Source organism: Pyricularia grisea (assembly GCF_004355905.1).
Source record: "Pyricularia grisea strain NI907 chromosome Unknown Pyricularia_grisea_NI907_Scaffold_2, whole genome shotgun sequence".
In the NCBI taxonomy this organism is placed as follows: Eukaryota; Fungi; Ascomycota; class Sordariomycetes; order Magnaporthales; family Pyriculariaceae; genus Pyricularia; species Pyricularia grisea.
Window position 1 is genome coordinate 4,679,854 of NW_022156717.1, and position 19,727 is coordinate 4,699,580.

Sequence of the window (19,727 nt, forward strand, 5' to 3'; positions counted from 1 at the left end):
ATCGTCACAACTAGAAAGCTTTCCATCCAAATCTGGACCGGGCCTGCGGGAAAAAAAAAGGACATTTTGCTTCTCTTTTCGTGGATTCGGAGACTTTTTTTTTTTTTTTTACTCTGCAAATAGAAGGAAGAAGAAATCCCAGAAGAAAAAAAACGGCTGTAATGACTTGGCTACGGTACATCCCGCAAACCTTGGCACATGGACATAATTTAGGTACCAAGTACGGACGGAGCTCACATTGCAATTTCTCTTCTACCGACTTCATACCAGCCCAGCCAGGCCTACCCCTGCTCTGACAGAAAACTCCACCCAATTGGATTATTTCGTCATTATTCCGCCCAACAGCTTGATCGCCGGCAGATCGTTCGGCGGGTGCTGCTTCCGCCAATAGGAAGGAGTACGTTGTCTTTAAAAATCCATATCTCTCTGTGCAAGGCCTAGGTGAATACTGATTATGTTCTTTCCCTCCCGCCTAACGTCCAACTTGGCATGACGGGAGCTCATCTGTCTTGTAAATTCGGAATGCTTGACACAATGACATCTGACATCGAAACGATCACATTTTGCTGACTCTGGATTCATCGTATGGCTGTAATTAATTTCTAACATCTAACATCTAACACAGGAAATATCCCCAGACACACATTTCACTGAAACCCATCCTATAAAACAAAACAGCAGGCTCCTTTGGCTGCAGATTCGTATAAAAACTACGTGCCTACCCCGGTATGCAAGGTATCAAATATTAAATTAAAAAAAAGCTTCATTAATTATAAGCTACCCTACCAAGAAACAATACACATGCCGGCAGTTGGACCAAATCTAGAATTCATATTGTACGCAGTAAGCGGGTAAATATGCAGGCTGACGACTCGAACTAACGAAACATTTCATCCCCCGCAAGCGGTATAGACCAGTCACAGCTCACCAATCACGCAGTGTGTTTTGGGTTCTACCCCAGCTCCAAAGAGATATCACAAATGACACTCGTGGAAAGAAAATATCAGTACCGAAAACCCACTTCTGTATGTAACCTACCAAGGTAGGCATTCCTCCTGATAATTCATCTGCCTGGAATGTCTAAGACGCATCTCTGTGATAGTTTTTCCGTCAACCTCAACTGAAGAGCTTGCAGGGGGGTTCCTGTTTCTGTAACGGCTCTTCAAGCTCGCAATCGGTCCTGTGATCCACCAGCACCCCGTGATCTCCATCTCCATCTTCTGGATTGCAATTACACCCGTGACGCAGCCGAAATTCAGCCAGACTCATATCCTCGTATATCGCAACTGCCTGTTTCGCAACCGCGAGTTTGGCATAGCGCCCACTGGCCGCAACGGCGTGGCAGCGTACCTCGCCATGTATCATGCACGCAGCAACAACTTTGACCGCTCCAGTGATAAGTCCCTCGCCCTCTACATCGTCCGGAATCTCATGGACCATTAACCGGAATGATGAACAGCCGAATTGAGTGGTGATGATGCTGGTGATGTGCGTGACAGGGTGCTTGGATGAGTACATGTCGTATATGGACATGTCTGCAAAGTACGGCTTTATGTGACGGTCAAAAAAACTAACAACTGCGCTGTAGTCATAGCCAGTGTCGACGAATAGAGCGCCCACGTAAGCCTCTAAGATGTCAGGCAGACACTTGGGTGGATGATGAACTTCTATCCAAAAGTCACGGGCATAGTCATCCTCGCTCTGGCCACGTCTAACCGCTAGCCTTCTGGCCTCATCGCGTCTCTTGGTGACAAGTTCGGCCCACTCGGTTATACTCCCACCAAGTGCTGGCTGCATGTGTATCAAGTGGCGGTGGAACCCAAGCTCGACAGCGACGCAGCCGAAAAACTGGTTCGAGACCATTGCCATCTTGTGCTCTGTCAGCCATTGAGGATCCTTGTCCGGGTATTTCTTGAAGAGATAGTCAACGCAGACCATGTCGAGTAGTGAATCGCCCAGGAACTCGAGTCTCTGATAGCTGGGCACATTTTCGTACTGCCTCGGATACGATGAATGCATAAAGGCACAGCGCAAAAGGCGGGGGCTCTTGAAGTCGTAACCCATCTTGTTCTTGATTTGACTACAGAGCTCGAGCTGCATCTGGGACGGTGAGGCAGACAACCACTCCGGGCACCTGTAAGCTGCATAGTAGTCATTCCACACTTTCATCGTGTGGTTTTTGCTGTGCGTCATGACGGTGACAGCTTTGACAGCCAGGTCCAAGTTTGGAGGGTTCTGAGCCTGGGCAGTCAAATATGCAGCACCGATGAGGGCCTCACACACATCAGCAATGGACTTGTCACCCAGTGCATGCTCATCGTCCACCTCCGTTTTTTTGCCCTTGAGCAGCTTCAATCCCGGAGGATACCATGTGCGCCGGTTGAAGGACTTGGATCGAATATGTTCTTGGAGGTTGGATTCCAGGGCCCAGTTCAGCAGGTTCTTGTTGCAAATGTCCACCATCCGCTCGACGTGGTATTCGAATTCATCACCCTCAACCAGCGTGTATAGCGCAATCGAAGTTGCCATTTTGAGAAAACAGTCCCCCAGAAACTCTAGTCGTTCGTAGTTCTGGCCCATTCCGCTCTGGAAGTTGATTGGCGCTTCATCATGCTCGTCAGAGTTGTCACTGTCCTTGGTCATGGCTATAAGGGCAATATCGATTGGAATATCAAGACCCAGATTATGGCATGCTTCCAGGGAAATCAGGCTGCTCTCCATACGGTATATAATGGCCGGGAAAGTATAGGCCATTACCACAGTGTCCACAGGTATCTATACAATGTCAGCTATCGCAGTTCTATCAATGCTTTTTTTTTTCTCTTTTTTTTGCTAGCTTCAGACAGCCTACCTGAGATATTAAGAGTGTTTCCAGGACAAGGTAGCAGGTTTGCGGGCCTGTCGAATCCTCTCCGTCCGTCTCGTCCAACAAGTTCCGCCGTAAAGGCGCAAGCTCTGCCTCTACAACTGGTTGATCATGTCGACTATTGTATCCTGCGCGGGACTTTTTCCATAGGCTAACACTGTAATTCAGAATTGTGTGCTCCGCAGCCCGCCTTTTTGAGGGAGCCGGGACCCCTTCTGGAACTTGATCCTGCGGCTTCAAATCGCGGCGTACTTTGCGCATGAAGAACTTACGGGACCCATCAAAAGGGTCAGAGACGTACTTGTCCTGGAAAAAATCATCCGGCTCGTTAAAGCTATATGGTACGCGATCAGTAGTCGTTGTACGCTGGACGGTGGCCCAGTCGATCATTCCCTCAGGGTTGGTCAAGTTGGAAAAGTCAGTTCCATGCTCGAATCCTGCACTTGGAGCCAGAAAATATGGCATATCGGCTGCAAGTGCTTGGAAATCCTTGCTGAAAATGTCTCGGAAAACACAGAGCGTAAAGGCACAAAGGCCTTCAGCCTGCTTGGTTGTTGGTTTCCAAGGATTTGCAAGCGGCATGCAGCGAACGTTTGATCTACGGCTGCTTCCTTTGCCGAAGAAAAGGGGAAATTCTGCAATGGCTGGGAGGGGTTTTCTCGTAAGCAGCAGGATAGGTCGTGAGTGGTAAAAAGCTGCTCCTGGCTGTACAAGGCTGAGGACCATGGCGTAGAGCTCTGTCAGAGGTCCCACCTCAGACCACATGGCTGGCTTGGTCCGCATAGGATAGGATTTTCTCTTTTTGGAACTGACAGCCAGGCGCGCATTCCTCATGGCCGGAAGGACCTTGGTCAGCGTGGACTTCAGGTGGTCATTGAGATAGTGGCTGTTGTAGAGCTGAAGGCACATGGCATAGGCCGCTGCACACTTGGCGAGCTGTTTTGACCGGTATACGCCGCCCATTGCACTTCTCAAGGGCGAAGATGCAGGCAGATACACTTCACCCTGGAACCCACCAAAGACCGGGACAACGGTGTAGTCAACACTGAGTATCTCATCGAGCCTGGCTGGCAGCGTAGCGACAAACTCTGCCAGAACAACCAGACTTTGCTTGAAGGTCAAACTTGCTTTGGTGCCGGGAACGACAAAGATCTTCTGACTTTGGTCGCCCCGCAAGACATCGTCAACTTCAGCTTTCTCCACAATCCTATCCTTTGGTAGGGAGAGGCAAAAGTCACGCATTTTCTGCTCGTTGACTCTGTCTTGGAACCATCTTCTATTGTGCTCTTGGTTTCCAAACTCGGTCATGTGAATGAACCACGAGTTCTTCATTCGTGCCCTGCCACGAGACTGGATATATTGAATTGTCGTTCCGTGGAGGTCGAACCGAATAACCACGTTGCAACCCGGTATATCCAGCCCCTCTTCGGCAATCGAAGTGGCGAAGAGGCAGTTGATCTCGCCATCTCGGAATCTTGAGACTGTTTGCTCTTGCTGCCGTGTGGTGGTAAAGGCTGCATTCCCACCCCTTCCTGCTCCTATCTACACCAGGTTATTCATCAGTTAGTCAGTGATCTGTCACTTATGATAAGCAGATGGTGAGTAAAATTACCAGAAACGCCCCTTTCAAATCGGGAATCTTGGTTCTAATCTCGGGCTGTTCGCAGAGCGCGTTCAAAAGTACTGCAGTGTCACGACGCTTCACAAAGACGATGCATTGTATCGCATTGCTAGCACTAGCCTGACTGAAACACTCTGCTAGGATCTCAATGAGCTTGTGTATTTTAGTCGAAAGTGCTCCATCCTCGGGCGGACTGAAAGACCAGTCCTTGACAAGATTGAGAGCTGCGCGGGCATTGTTGAATTCATGACCACTTTCGCCTATTTCATCGGGGTCCCGAGCCCGGCTGTTTTCGAGCCTGCCATCCAAGGTAGAGACAGCTTCTTCCCGGAAGAAAAGGTCCCATAGCTTGTCTGCACACCAAGCCCCAAGCTCGGTCACAGCGAATTCAGCTGAGTCGAAGGTTTGCTTGAAGAGGGGATGATTGCCAACCAAATTGCCGAGTTGTTTGTATAACTCCGTGTTGTCCTGTCGAATGACGCGAGCATATGATTTTCTAACCTCGTGTGGCCTGCTTCCAATCGCTTTCAGTAGATCTCGATCCGATATTGTCGCTATTTCACTGTGCAGAAGACTTTCCAGCTCATGTGTAGCTCTTTCAAAGCTTATGCAAGCGTCCTTGGTGTCAATAGGAGATGCTGTCATGCCAAAGATTCGAGGTCGTTTTAGATGGTCATCTTCCATGAGATAGAAGTCCTTGATAATCCTCGCATATACGTGGTTCTTCTTGGCATGATGTGCCTCATCGAACACCAGCAAATTAACTTGGCTGATGTTCAGGTAGGAGTGGTGCAGACACTTGTATAGGATCTCAGCCGTACATACAACCACCTGCTGCTCCTGAAGTAGCTTTGTAAAGTATTCCTTTGAGTCCCAAAGGTTCCTTACCGTGTCGCCATGAAGACCTGTCACAGGAAAATCCAGATTGGCTCGGATATGGTCTGTCTGCTGACGTACCAAAGCGACCTTGTCGACCAAAAAGAACGTGATACGCTTGTCTCTGCCCTGCGATCTTGCCTCCAATTCGACCTCGATGGTGTGGCGTATTAGTAGAATTGCAATTAGTGTCTTACCAGTGCCAGTATCAAGGACGGCTATGATATTTTTCTGCTTTGCCCTCTCAAAAAGCTCAATCTGATACTCGCGAGGCCCTTCAATGACCCTGTCTCGAGCTCTAGTAGGGCGTGTTTCCGAAGCTTCATCACCTGAGAAAAGCTCCCTAAGCCCGGATTTTCTACTCCTAGTCGCAGATGGAAGTGAGAGCCGAGCTTTGTTGTCGTTGACCCATGATTCAAAAGCTGCTTGATCTGCTCGTTTTCTTTCGGATATCTTGCGTGGTTTTGATGGATCTGGGTTGGCCACAAGTTTCACGGCGTCGTCTTCGCTATCTTGATCGATACTATCGTCATCATAGTGAAACTCGGTGGCTTGATCAGAAGACTTGAGCACATAGTGGACTTCCATGATGGTCGAGTAGGATTTTGTATTAGGATTGAAGTATCAGGCACATTCTTTGCTCGATGTATGGTGAATGGAAAGTCAAGAAATGAGGGTGAGTATGATTCAATCTGACCGGAATATTGACTTCATTGAGTTGAATAAAAAAAAGGGTTCCAAGGGCAGCAACGAGGGACGGTGATGACCAGATCTTAGCCAGTCAGATCTTGATGAGATGCCAGAGGTAGATGGACGGAACTGCAGGTGAGGTAGGATTGATTGACTAGATTCGCGGCTTGGAGGAAATGAAGTGACATAAAACAATGGGGGCTCGGAACTTCTCAAATCTCATGCCAGGAGATTATTATGTAGGTAGACTCCTAGGACATTGTACCAACCAGACAGGCAGGCACAGTAGAGTACAGCCGTACAAAGACAGGGAAACAGGGGAGGCTGTTTAATGTTGGCGTGATTGCTCGCTCGTTTGCCTAAAACAGACCAAATATGAATAAAAACAGAGCCAGGCCTTGCTGTAATTTCACCGATTGTTTTTTCTCTACACCTTGGAAGCCCCCTGTTTCGCCCTCTGTCCTATACGTTATCCCAAGCTCCTTACGCGCCGACGTTGGGCACGCCGACAAATTTTATACTCACATTTTATATTGTGACTGGTGTCTATATATATTCAGGCCGACTTGACTTTTCTGCAATAGGAATGTAGTTTACTTGCTCGCTTAGTCGAGTACCGCCAGAAGTTGAGAACGAAATAGAAGTGTGGAGAAAACAAAGGTACTTAAGCACCTAAGTTATAGAGGTAAAACAGAAGGCAGGCAGCTGCAAAAAAGACATACAAGGGCGCAAACGTTCAAATATTGTGGGTCCTACCCGGAAGAGAGCTTAAGCTGTTGCCCCGCCTCAGACTGCAGACCACAAGCAAGCTCCAGTTGCATCATACCCACCTCATCCATAATTTTGCTGCTTCTACCGCAACACTCGGACTAAAACCAGGACGCAAATTCAAGATAATAGCCATTCTTCCTCGGCAGTTTGAATATAATCCACATCTTTCACGATACAGTCTCAAACACAACATACGAAACCCCTCACGTCACAAACCCCAGGCCCGCCCCCGCCAAACCCTTCCTCCACCATGGAGCAAGATCCGACCCAGGACCAACAACAACCCCAGTCCCTCGCCGACTGCTACAGGGAAGCCGAGGCCAGCCGTCTGGCTCTCGAGGGTAGCTTCGAGGCGCAGTCTCCCGAGAAGCGCGACGCACTGTCCACGGCCATCGCCGCCTACCGCGCCTGCCTGGGGCGCATCTCGGCCGCGTCCGTCTTCAGCCCCAACGAGACGCTCGAGGACGTCAGGACCGACTACCTCCCGTTCCTGCTGACCGAGCACCACCTGGCGGGCCTGCTGCAGAAGCAGCCGACGACGGGCCCACGCGCCCGCGCCGCCGTGCTCGACGAGAGCCGCGCCTGCTACGAGCGCTTCCTGCACCTCCTCGATGGCTACGAGGCCCTGGGCCAGCCTCAGGCGCGCCTGCTCCACGATTACGATGAGGCGCCCCGCATGTTCTCGACGCTGCCGTCGGACCCGGCCCGCCGCCGCGACTCCAAGATCGCCGCGTTCAGGCGGGAGAAGGACCTGCGCGCCAAGCTCGAGGCGCTGAAGAGCAGATCGCGGAGGGCACGGCAGGGCGAGGACGAGGACGGAGACGACATCGCAGAGGAGTACGCGCGGCCCGTGTACCTGACCCAGTTGGAGATGGCGGCAGACGAGGCCCTGCAGGCGCTTGAGAGTATCAACCGCGAGGAGGAGGTTTTGGCCCAGGCCCCCGAACCCCTGATTTCGTCGGGGACAACGGTGGAGGAGGACGAAAGGCGGAGGCGAGCTCAACAAGACGCGGATGGTGCCTCGAGGCTCGACCATCCCTTACGTCGTCTGCAGTCCGCCATGGGCGGACCCCTCCTGAACAAGGCGGGGAAGCCGCTTCAGCCCTTCACCATTGTCGGGAGTCGCGACGAGCTGGCCAAGGGTGTCTTTCGACCCGGTCATAACCTGCCTACGATGAGCATAGATGAGTACCTGGAGGAGGAGAGGCGACGGGGTGGAATCATCGAAGGCGGTGGAGAGGCTAGCGGTCGTATACCCGAGCCGGATGAGGATGACGAGGAGAAGGCAGATGCGGCAACGTACAAGGCACGACAGTGGGATGAGTTTACTGAAGCGAACCCCCGTGGGTCAGGAAACACTCTGAACAGGGGTTAGGAATTTCATTTGCGAACGCAGAAATTTGAGATACTATGACTTGTTTTTCGTTACATGATACCCATTTCAACTCAAGGCCAGAGCTATCAGAAGCCACTATTCCTTGAACTCCAAGATTAATGTGATCTCTTCACTCTCCTTTACCGTAACTTTTGACCCTGACATGGCCTCCCTATCTCGGGGAGGTATCTGGTTTGAGCCCAGCACATTGCAGAACAGGAAATGCGTGAGATCAAAATAAAAAGCCACACATTCCGTGATTGTTTCAACAAGAGCCTGACGAATGTATATGAAGAAAGAGAGCAAAATCAAAATAAAAGTGAAACAAACGACGCAAAACAATCCTTGTATGGTATTATAAAACTCTGTGCTCTCTTGCTCCCTTGCAAACATTTAGCTGGCGCGAATACGCATTGTTGCTACAATTTCAAAACGAAATAAACCGGAAAACAATAGAGACCTGCTTGATCCCTCAGTATGATCAGAGTGTGAATCTCGCAACGGGCATCAGGTCATGACCCAGTCAGAGCTTCTGCTCTCGGTGTCTGTGCCGGTCACCGAAGCTGTGGGTGTATTTTGAGCAGTCGAATTCGAGCGGGAATCGAAGTCGTCGTCTGGAAACTCCTCATCCAAGGTGTCCACAAGACCAAAGACGCCCACAGAAATCGGCTGGTGTTCGGCGGGAATGGCATAGCGCGCGCTTTGAAAGTCGAGATCTTCGCTGCCTCCAACTTGGTAAGAAGGCGCTATTGTAGAGCACGTAGCTCGGCCAGCAGCATTCGTCTCCGTCATTGTGGCAACGCTCTGGATATCCAGATCGTCGAGGTCAAGATCACCGACGGTGGAGTTGGTTGCCTCCGTGGCTCTGCTGTGGCCAGTGACGTATCCAGGCCCCGGCTGTATGGGCGCAGTATCTGACATGTCAGGGGGGATTGTGCTGGTGTAAACACCACCGGACCCATCATTTAGTCCATCTGCCCAGAGAGGCAGAAAACGCATCTCGTCTTCGTCGAGGCCAACGATAAGATGAGACGAAATGGCGAGAAGCTGCAGCTCCGAGTTTTCGTGACTTATGGCACCCTGTCCCCTCAGGGGTTCGCATACGTTGAACTGTACTGAATCATAGAGCTGTGTTATCAATAGGTCAATATTCAGCCTGTAAAACCACGTCCAGCTTCCTAACCCTGTGACACCAGGATGAGGTATTTCACTTATGGCCATGTTTAAGCGCTGAGCTGATAGCTGAAGATTGATGCGTTGTGGCATAATGTCAATCTTATGCGGCCAACTTCTTTCCAGGTTTTCCCAGAAAACGGCAGTAAGCTGCTTCTGTCGCTTGTTCAGATTATGCCAAATCTCAGTGAACTTGACGGCGTGACCAGGAGACGCGTGGTAGCTCAGGTTCTCGACATAACGTTCGAAAGTACTTTGGCTGCCGAGGTTAACCGCGTCGCCTAACTGCCAGCGAATTATCTTAAGTAGTGCAAGCTTGAGAGCAGCAAACTCTTCTTGCACAGATAGCAAGTCTAATTTGGTCTTCCTGGACATCAAAGGGTCCGTGTGATTTCCGATGGCTTGAACAACAGATTCCAAATCACGCCACTGCTTCATCCCAAGCCATTGCAGCGCATTATCCGACTCAAGATGCTGAACAATTCCGGAGACACGCTCAGACAGCGCCTGGCCGCCGTGCTCAACCGCTGTCTGGATTGCATCATCGTTGATATCCTTGAGTGGACGCCCAAAAACTGAGAAATGGTGACCACTGCGTTGAGTTGGGAGACGCGACTCAAGCTGGAGGGCGTGCTCGCTGACAAGAAGTCGATACGTGGCACGCGCAACCTTGGAAATCTTCAAGTTGTATGCCATGGTAATCGATTCTTCGGTAAGGATCTCCATGATTTGGCTGTTCTTGTCCGCGATAAACCAGCATAGCATCTCATTCCGCAACCATAAGCTCTCGTGCGACAAGTTCAGCTCAAATAGCTTTGCCAGACCGGCCATGGTGAAAACTCTTGGGGCTGAGTTCAATGGTAACCGACAGCCAGGCACCCCAGCAATGGCGCGAAGCAACCGCACTACGTTGGCAGCATGACGAACCTCGCAGTAATCCTCGATGTTTCTGTACTCGGGCGAGGAAATTTGAGGGTCCCAAATACTGCCTTTGCCGCCTTCACCTTTGACAGGAGGCTTGGCAGGCGACTTGGCAGGCGGCTTGGTAGGCTCCTCTGTAGCTACATCGCCGCATTCGCAACAATCGTCGTGACCTGCAACAAGCTCGGCGTTGATATACGGTGGCACCTTGGCAGCCTTGTGCCATCGAATTAAGCCCTTTGAGAGGCTGAGAGTTTCCAGCTGGGTTGATTGAAGGTCCTCATCGGTGGAAGGACCAAGATCAAGAATGTAAGTAACGCCTGGTGGTCGAGTCTGATTGGCGGCAAATCGGCGGAAAGTTTTGGCCTGGTATTTTTCGTCATCTAACAGGCGTGGGAAAAGGTCGAACCCGCAACTGCGTAGTTTTGATGAACAAATCCTGATGCGGTACTGATGCGGGTAGGAAGAGCCAGTGCAGGTACGGTTGGGTAGATGACCCCTAGGAACGTCGATTAGGATGAGAGTGTCGCCTGTGATCATCTCGCCCGAAACTGTCTGGACATATTTGGTGTCCATTCGTTGCAAGATCTTGGCGTCAAGTGCATCCTTGCCCCTGATTTCTGCGGGGAGCAGATACTGCACAGCAAGGTCGATTCCACTATGTGTTGCCGGAGTCTCGGTCTCAGGAGACTGGGGCGTCGAACCAGTTGCGGGCAAACCGTCTGGCGCCTGGGTTGAACCAACATACGGGGGCGGAGGTGTGGTGGGTGGAAGCGGCCAAAAAATTGGCACTATGTCCCCAGCCGCTTGTTCATCTGTCAACATTATCCGATCTGACATTTCGACATCGCTGTTCAACCCCGTAGCCATGGTGATAGATATGCGAAGCGATAGTCTGGGGCAAGTCCCACGCACGCCGGTGGAATATACAACAGTTGCCGAGCTTGAAAGCCTTTGGCCACAGAACCAAGTTTCAGGCGGAAAGAAGCTTGGTGCAAATAGGGTCACGGACCAATGCCTTATCTTTTTGGCAAGCAGAACAACAGAAAACTGAGAAACGATGGAGAAAGAAGGAGTTGCCTATGTCCTGTTTGTAATATATTGGAAATAGAGCCTCTGCGGACGAAATCGCAGGCCTCGAGATGGATAGGTACCTTGTGAAAGTGAACGAAATGTCAGATAGAATTTGATTTTCAGGTGGCGTCCTGAGGATGTTTGTTTGTTTCCTAATCCCGTCAGGCCGCAGCGTCGCAAATGGGAGCCGCCTTGTCTTGCTGTCAGATTAGATGCGACCAGGCCAATTAACGGAAGGCCAAGTCAAATTGCCAGCTTGTATAGAGCCAGAGTACTTGGGCGAGGTAACTGTTGTTGTCATCATTCGGTGGGCTATGTTTGATGATGTTGCCAGAAAGATGAGTCAAACTACGTCGAGTGCCTAGGTATTTACCTAGCCATGTAGGTAGGGCAGGCTGAGGTACCGGTAGAGCGATTGAATCTGCTCCCCGATACAATGCCTAGTTACCCGAAATTGAGGCTCGAGGGCGTGGCCGCGTTTGCTGAGCTGACTGGATCAGGTAACCTGGTTGGTTGTTTGATGCCGATTGGCAGAGGAATACCCATTTAAGCCAGGCAGCAGCTGCCGCCTGGCATCAGCTGCAGTACATCTAGGTTGGCTATATTTTGACGACTTGCACCTGTATTCCTTTGCCAATTATTCTTTACCAACGAGTTTGGGTCGTACCTGTTGCAATTATCTTATCCGATTGCCTTGAAACATCCAAAGTACCTGCCTGTCTTTGGTCCTAACTAACTCATCTACCTGGGTAGGTGCCAGGTGCCTTGGGTAGGGGTACCTGAGTTGAAGGCCTTGTACCGTATCATCATGAGGTGCTCTCCAGAAGGGTGGAATTTGGGAACCGTTTGAGTCTGTTTCGACAGCACTTACCCAAGCTAATGCAGGATCGTCATCGCAAATAGTCATCGTATCTCAGCAAATATACCCCGGCTGAGGTTGAAAGCGCAATGTAAGTACGGTTGCCCCCACTCAATGATGAATTAATTAAATTCAGGCAAGGTAGAGGTTAAATTCTTTTTTTGGCCATGCGAGGCCCAGGTAGGCCCACCCTACAATGGGATATCTTTACTGGCGCTTGGCTCTAGCTTGATGGGGTCTGTAAGTAACTGCTGTCTGGTACAAACAACCCTTTGGGTCTGAAGTCGACAAGCTCAAGTTAAATAAAATGACTCCTCCGTGCTTCCAATCCATGTCATCCAATCGAGCTTATAAGAAGTCCTGTTAGGAGAATTGTAGTAATTACGGAGTATGCACAACAATCATCGAGTATAATGCTACTCCGTATCACGAACACCGGTATGATATGGATTCCTAGCCCCAAGGTGTTGTTGGTTGATGCTGCCAAGACTGGTTGTGCTTTTACGAAGTACTCCGTACCGGAATGTCTACCACACGACACTGAGCGATAGTGTGGCGAGGTAACCCCTGAAAACACACTAGGGCCCAAACTCGACCCCGCAGTGATGCATCCATTCGGCAAGCTACGGAATAGCTGCTGTACAGCAAAGTGCACACCAGGAAGCTGATTACTACCAGACGAAGCTGAAGTCTGGGGCAAGATGCGGAGAGCTTTCAAGCTAAACTTTGATTGACTCAAAGCTCCCCCCCCNCCCCCCCAACTCCGCTTCAAACATCCGCTCGTCCTCCCGCCTTTTCTTTTTCTCAGTACTGTGGTCGCGTGCTCGTGCTACCTAACCCCGGTTTGCATGACCCCAAAGGTCCCAACAACTTTCTGCCGCCCGATCAATTCCGATTCAAACAATATGCGGTGAACTGCCAACAAAGTGAGCCAGGATTCCGATTGCTTCGGACATTCGCCAAGGAGCCTGGAACTCTATCTTGTGCTCTCCCCCATCAGGTAATAACGGTCCAGTTCAAATGTGTTCAGCCCGACCCTTGGCCTCCTTGCCGTCAAACCGGGTTGTTTGTACGTAATGCTCCCAAACTTTCACCGAATACCGTATGCACTACAGTAGCTCACGGCTACGCAATAGCTTCTGTGATATATTTACGAAGTATACGCCACTTTGCTCATCCCTACAAGCTCCTGACCCTACCAAGCCTACTTACTTCACCTTACCAACCTAGGTCGTCTAACCTTCGTCCACATCGTTCGTCTAGACTAGCCAAAGTTATAAACTTGCTTCTTTACCATCTCTCTGTATCATCCCAGTAACAGCTCCATCAATCTTTCATTTTTTTTCCCCCGTGAAGAACGGCAGCGGGCTGCCCCAGACCGATACTTTCGTATTTCACAAAAAGTTACTACTCATCATGGATCACCAAGCAAAAGCTTCCCTGAGCCGCGGCCAGGCCCCCTCACTAATGTTTGCCTCCCCTTCTCCCGGAACTTTCTTTGACTTTCCACCTCGGCAAGACGGAAGGCAACACTGCTGACACAAAGTCTTCCATTCTATAGCCGAAACCGCCGGGTCGTCGCCGTCGCAGCTTCGGCCGCCGCCGTTGGCATGGTCATCAAGCTTCGCGCCGATGCTATAAAGAAGAACGAGATGGCACAGAAGAACTCGGCAGTTCCCAATTTCTACGTCAGCGTCGAGCGGAGCGGCGGCGGCATCTGAGACCACGTTTTTTCAGAGTATTTTGCTACATCTCAACCGACAAGCCGCGGCTTTGTCTGTGCACGCAAGACAGAGTTTTTTTTTTTCTTGTGGAAAAAGGAGGGACGAAACAAAACGAGTCTCGCAAGGCTACTGGTGGTTCATGACCAACATGTCGAACAGAGGCGTCGGTCCGTGTTGGTGTTAAGGGTCAGGTACATGCATATACGGTCAGACTTGATTTGGCGTTTGGGAGTTCCTCGTCTGGTAATACTGGTATTTCAGTAGGGAATGGTAAATAGAGTGTCCAGAATGATGATTCGAGATTCTTCAAGAATTACTGAAGTAGTTGTCCAGGTTCAAAACTCAACCCGCGAGCCCACCCAATGTCCAAACAGGACCCATCCAAAGCGCCAAAAGCAAGATGCTTTCTTGAAATTATAACCCAGCAAAATCCATGATATCTGGTCTTAAAAAAACGACTCAAGCCACAACGCCTCCATATGATATGCATATGATGTGAAAAACGCATGCCAAGTTGTGAAAGCAGCGTTGCCAAACGAAACCCTTCCCAAAATAAGTCCTATACAGTATTAAAATTTCCGAAACTTCCGAAGGGAATGCCTCGTTCATAGAGAGCTTCCCCTCTTCGTAAAGCTGTCGTCGAAACCCACGTCATCGTCTGTGTCGTCGTACTCGGCCGGTGTTTTTACCTCCTTGCCTTTTCCTTTTGTGTCGGTCGGCATCCCGACCTTGTCTTCTCTCATGCTGAGGCGGCTGGCGGGACGCTCGCGCGCCGCCGCGATGGCGCGGGCCGCCGAAGCGCTATTTCCACGGGAGTAGTATCTCGTCACCCGGTTTCGACCGGCGACTTCGATGAGGCCCGATCCGCTTCCTGTCCTCCTGGGGCTGTCCCTCCAGTAATCTTCCTCTCCAGAGTTTTGTATGCTGGGGTTGCCGCTGGATCTCTGCTGCAAGACCTTGACTTCGCGGATCACATCGGCGAAGCCCTCCTCGAGCGTCTTCATGCGTGCCAGTACCAGACGACTCATGCGATCGCTGCTGTCGCGGCTGGCCGCCGCCTGCTGCCTCTCCCGCATGCCCGTCGCCATGGCCATCTGGGTCACAAAGCTACTCGGCATGGCCCCGACCAGCGCATCGTCTCCGCCGTTGGGGAGTATGGCTGACGCGGAGGCCATTTCCGACTCTCCGTCGAGGCCAATGTCGTACGACGACAGTCGACGCTGCGCTCTACGGGCGTGCGTGTCGAGGGGCGGACCCAGGCCTGCACGATTCGGTGCGGTGTGGATGTCTCTCGGCGGCGGGATGGGTCGAGGCGGGCGGGCGGAGGGAAGGTATACGATCGAACGGCGGGGTGAACGATGCTCTGAAGCACCTCCGGGGGTGACTGCAGGGGTTTGTCGGTTACTTGTGGGGCGAGACTTTATTGGTCGTGCAGCCTGAGAGCCCAACGAAGATGGACCGGCTTCTGGCGAGGCTTGAACTGGTGGGTTGTAAAGAATTGTGTTGGTAGAGAGAGTCCGGTTATGCAGACCTTTACGGGGCCTGGGAGAGGTCGGTCCACGTTCACGGTGTGATTCTGGAGAGCTTCCCGCCAGAACTCCGAAACGTGCCGTGACCGGCGTTGTGAAATAGTCCTCGTCAAACACTTCGGATGAAGCTGCTCGCACAGGTTCGGCCGTGTTTGTCGCCTTGTCGTCTTCGTCTTCGTCATCGTTGGTGACGAGCTCGTCATCGCCATCACCTTCAGCGTCTGTGTTGTCCTTGATCTCGGCGTCGGCTCTTGCGAACCTAGATCTGATATCGTATCGAGGATTGGCGAAACTAGGGTAAGGAGCATTGGATATAAGGTCCGCTGGATCGCTAGCAACAGACCGAACGTCTGGCATGTTCGGAAACCTCCGTGGCCGATCTCTACCGAGGCTGATTCTTCGTTGCCACTCCGGGCCACCGAAATTGCTTCCCATGGTTGAAAGATTCCCTACCTGAGGTGACTCTGAATAGCCCTCGTTCTGATCCATCCAGTGCCTGATCGCGGTTTGAGTCTTTCTGCGTTCGTTTCTCCTTTGTGACCTCAATGTCGTTAGACCCGGTGCTCTGCGGAAAACCTCTTCCAAGGCATGATCCTTCTGGTATCCAACGACGGACTCTTCGCGAACTCGCACGTTGGGACTGAACAGTGCGCCCCTCCCTGCGGGATCTGCCAGTGACATGGCCCGCTGCTGACCCCGACCTGGATTTTCCACCAGATCTGTTGGGGCATACATGGAAGGAGCCAAGAAGAAACGCTCATATAAGTATATGCAAAAGAGCAGCGGAAAGTGCGTCAACTTGATGACGAATCGGTTAAGGTAAACAAACTGCCGAAGGGGCAAGACGAATCTCAGGGGCGTGAGCAGCCAAGCAAGAATATTTCCGGGCGCGATGTAAGAGAACAGCGCATCGTTCTTCACCATGGATATCGTATTAATGGCAAACAAGAACCTGAGGGCGGTTAGCAAGCGTCCAGGTAGCAAAAGGCTACAAAAATCAGAGTAGGGAGACCTACTGATGCTCTTCCCTGGCATTGGATGCGATCGTCATGAATGAATTGGTCAAGACCGTAATCAAGATTGTTCTGTCACAAACATTTGTTAGTTCAGACAAGGTTAATGCCGTGAAGGAGGAAACATACACAACTACAAAGTGACAGATGGTCAAAAAGAGCCCTATGACCATCTTTCCAAGCATGTCATAGTGCGGCCAAACATCCCAAGCAGCTGGCGTAAAGCCCATCAAGATTTGAAAGATCCTGTAAGCGATATCGGCCTTGTCCCCATTGCTCTTAGACATGGTGAAGAAGACGAAAAAGCCACTGCAACAGATCAGGACGAGGACCAAGACTGCTGCCAAGTCCAATGCCATGAGTCGGAAGGCTATCAAAAGTTGCGAGAAGTACTGGTAGTGATCCAGCACACTGAAGATCCTAGGGAGTAGCAAAATCCCGTTGGCGGCAAGGACATCGTATGCGAGGTCGTTTAGTCTCGTCGCATCCACGGAGAAAACGCTATACAGTCGTAAAACATAGTACAAGATGAGCATGAGGAGGATTCCAAGGTCGAATATGTTCCAAAAGCTCATAATGTAGAGCGAAAAGCCCTGCTCGTTGAATCCTACGAGCTCATCAAGCATAAAGCCTGCGCTCCAGAACCAAAATATGAGCTCCAAGCTTGAGATACGAGTCGCTCGCTGGTTCAAGACGGCCAGGAAGAGACCGATGAGCACCGCCAGAGAAAGGGTAGACAAGAAATGTCTGTACCGCGGAACACGAAGTCGAGAGAGCTTGAACAATGACGCATTCCTCGGGTTGTACAAGGACACGGTACGGTGGCCTCCAATGAGCCCATCTAGAGTTGGAGACTGGGGCTGGCTCCATTTGCTACGTTGTTGGGGGTCCAGGAGAGGAGTCCTAATGTCGGGCTGGTCCCTCTGCCGGCCCTCGCTGCGTTGCCGTGACAAACTGGCTCGATGGAGGCTATCCGCGGCGGAATAAAACACTATTGCACCATTCCAGATAGCTTCAAGCTGCTGCACGACAAGTGGATGGGCAAGAAAGTGTTTTGCCGAGGCCCGGATCGCGACCTCGAGGGTCGATGTCCTGGCTGCAGCCATCTTGGGCCTGCCCAGATTCCCAGCCGGAGTCTGCATGCCGGGCAAACCCTGCAATGGATAAAAGTCGTATGAGAGTGCATCGATCAGCTCGCGGGTGGAGTACTCCTTCAGAAGCTTGATGGCCAACAGCTCGCACACCTTCGCCCTTGTATTGTTTGCCCCGGCATTGCCTGGAAAGAGCACCGCCTCCTTTTGGAAGTTGAGACAGTTGGCCATCAGCGCATAAAGCGTTGCTCTCGAAAAGTGTTGCGTTCGTATTTGGATCTGCATGGGCTTCAACAGGAACTGAGACACCTGGGGTGATCTGAGCTGCTCCCAGGTGAGCGTGGTTTCGGTTCGCGCTTGTACGATGATTCGAACGGCATGTGTTATACTGTATATGGGCAACGAATCTATCAAGTGGGCAATTATAGTTAGCGATGAGGAAGAGAGGTTCGAGCTTCAGTTGGGATGATTTTTTTTTTTTATCTTTTTTTAATCTTTCTCTTTTCTGGGGAGTTTACCTAAATGAGAGGCAGCAAACAAAGGCAGGAGATCACGTCGGGAGACAAAACCATCTTCGTTTTCTTCCTCTTCGTTACGTGCGCGTCCATGGTCTCCATTGCGAGAATCTTCTTCTTCATCTTCTTCTTCATCGTCGTCGTCGGCCTCTGTGAAGTCAGCTACGGCATGTCGGACAGGTGGTCTCAAGTATTGGCGACTGCCAGGACTCGTCAAAGGTTCCCTCTCATCCTCGTCGTCGTCGCGTCGGCTGCTGCCCTGGAAAGGGCGAAACAGTCTCGATACCATCTTTTAGCACCCGCGCCGCCTCGGGTCAAAGCCCTCTGCAGGGAGAAAAAGCTGGCTGAAAGATCACCGCATCGACACACATTCAATGCGCGAGAGGGGGAAAAGCGAAACAAGGTGAAAAATGGAGAGTTGGCAAAAAAATTGAGAAAACCCCAAACACCTTATTCAGATCTGCGACACGACTACCTGTGTCAAGGACAAGACGTACACGAGATTCTCTAGCAAGAATGAAGCATTTGTCTAAGACGCTGTGTCTGCGACTGTGTGGGAATAAAAAATGTCACCCAGGTTCCATCAAGGTCCAAAGAAAAAAACACCAAAGACGAAAAGCTCAGCCAGCAGCCGCCGCGCGCAACTCGCGACGAGATCCGCTTTGCTTCTATTAAATCAACCGGGGGTGGCCTCAGAATTGGTTGCTTTCTCTCGGCGCCGGCAACGATAAGGGTCATCAGGAGCACCGTGCAAAATTAGCCCGCTACGCCCCTCTCCACCGTTGCAAGGTCTTCGGTGTGGGGTTACTGGATCGGTGATTGCGTTTTCTTGCATTGGTCGACGCCCACTTGGCAACCTGGCTTGTATCTCGTTTCCCTGGACTCGTCTGACTCGGACAGCCCCGGTGACTACGCCATGCGATTAGCTGAAGAGGGAAAAAACAAATAACAAACCCGAATCGGAAGATAATTTGCGATAATCATGACCAAGATCGACCGCCAGCGAGTAAAAAGAGTATTTATGGTATGCTTGGATCTCAGTGATTATTGGACTCGCTCCTGGTGCAACTCGGCTATCTGTTTTGCTAATTTGCAGCCGTTCAGGGGTGACATGAGCCAGTGAGAGACTGTTTGCGAGGGCAATCCACGCCTATCCAAGGTTGGTAGGTCGAAAGGGCATGTACTCGGTAGCAATGTCCCTACCTACCTACCTACCTACCGATCTAGGTGATCTACAAGAGTTGATCAAGCAAGTTCTTTTGTGCGTATCAAAGGGCCAAAAAAAAAAAAAATTCATCAAAAAAATCCTGTAAGAGTCAGTTGATGTCTTGCATGCGTCTTAAACACCTTTACGTGATCACTAGGGCAGTAGTGGTTGTATCAAAATGCACGAAGGCGCGCTAGTATTTTGGAATGCAACCACACCTTCACGTATGATTGTTTACTCTTCATGCAAATGGGAGCATTGAGTGCAATTATTGGACCACCATACCACGGCATACCTGGTATAATACTATATGATAGTTCAGTTAAGCATAGGTCCTAATTACTACTACATAGATACTTTGTAAAATGCTTCCTTACAGCATTAAATACTCCACTGATATTACTCATAGTACTTGATCGGAT

General features: G+C 50.8%; 6 protein-coding genes across 6 annotated transcripts; 3 read left to right on the forward strand and 3 right to left on the reverse strand.

Annotated features, from left to right (window-relative positions):
• Positions 1–1,116: 1,116 nt before the first annotated feature.
• On the reverse strand, positions 1,117–5,951 carry PgNI_03961 (uncharacterized protein; the record flags this gene model as incomplete). Its single annotated transcript, XM_031124013.1, has 3 exons — positions 1,117–2,775; positions 2,852–4,408; positions 4,479–5,951. The coding sequence occupies 3 exons, from the start codon at positions 5,949–5,951 to the stop codon at positions 1,117–1,119; spliced, it is 4,689 nt and encodes a 1,562-aa protein (XP_030984428.1).
• Positions 5,952–7,074: 1,123 nt separating this feature from the next.
• Positions 7,075–8,199, forward strand: PgNI_03962 (uncharacterized protein; the record flags this gene model as incomplete). Its single annotated transcript, XM_031124014.1, has 1 exon — positions 7,075–8,199. One exon carries the CDS (start codon positions 7,075–7,077, stop codon positions 8,197–8,199), a length of 1,125 nt encoding a protein of 374 aa, XP_030984431.1.
• Positions 8,200–8,706: 507 nt separating this feature from the next.
• On the reverse strand, positions 8,707–11,163 carry PgNI_03963 (uncharacterized protein; the record flags this gene model as incomplete). Its single annotated transcript, XM_031124015.1, has 1 exon — positions 8,707–11,163. The coding sequence occupies one exon, from the start codon at positions 11,161–11,163 to the stop codon at positions 8,707–8,709; it is 2,457 nt and encodes an 818-aa protein (XP_030984430.1).
• Positions 9,955–10,294, forward strand: PgNI_03964 (uncharacterized protein; the record flags this gene model as incomplete). The annotated part of the gene is made up of 2 exons (XM_031124016.1): positions 9,955–10,059; positions 10,130–10,294. 2 exons carry the CDS (start codon positions 9,955–9,957, stop codon positions 10,292–10,294), a joined length of 270 nt encoding a protein of 89 aa, XP_030983767.1.
• Positions 11,164–13,048: 1,885 nt separating the features above from the next.
• On the forward strand, positions 13,049–14,251 carry PgNI_03965 (uncharacterized protein). Its single transcript, XM_031124017.1, has 3 exons — positions 13,049–13,295; positions 13,363–13,695; positions 13,788–14,251. Exons 2-3 carry the CDS (start codon positions 13,643–13,645, stop codon positions 13,945–13,947), a joined length of 213 nt encoding a protein of 70 aa, XP_030984432.1. The 5' UTR covers positions 13,049–13,295; positions 13,363–13,642; the 3' UTR covers positions 13,948–14,251.
• On the reverse strand, positions 14,232–19,378 carry PgNI_03966 (uncharacterized protein). The gene is made up of 4 exons (XM_031124018.1): positions 18,102–19,378; positions 16,622–17,990; positions 16,496–16,564; positions 14,232–16,431 (listed from the first exon to the last, which is right to left on the reverse strand). The coding sequence occupies exons 1-4, from the start codon at positions 18,385–18,387 to the stop codon at positions 14,556–14,558; spliced, it is 3,600 nt and encodes a 1,199-aa protein (XP_030985425.1). The 5' UTR covers positions 18,388–19,378; the 3' UTR covers positions 14,232–14,555.
• Positions 19,379–19,727: the final 349 nt, after the last annotated feature.

Bases quoted from the DNA above. Each gene is read 5' to 3' on its own strand.
- PgNI_03965 (XM_031124017.1), top strand. From the start codon at position 13,643: ATGGATCACCAAGCAAAAGCTTCCCTGAGCCGCGGCCAGGCCCCCTCA. The intron at 13,696-13,787 runs GTTTGCCTCCCC...TCCATTCTATAG, and splicing joins GGCCAGGCCCCCTCACTAAT to CCGAAACCGCCGGGTCGTCG.
- PgNI_03966 (XM_031124018.1), bottom strand. From the start codon at position 18,387: ATGGTATCGAGACTGTTTCGCCCTTTCCAGGGCAGCAGCCGACGCGAC. The intron at 16,565-16,621 runs GTATGTTTCCTC...TGTTTGTGACAG, and splicing joins ATCTGTCACTTTGTAGTTGT to AACAATCTTGATTACGGTCT. The intron at 16,432-16,495 runs GTAGGTCTCCCT...AACCGCCCTCAG, and splicing joins AATGCCAGGGAAGAGCATCA to GTTCTTGTTTGCCATTAATA.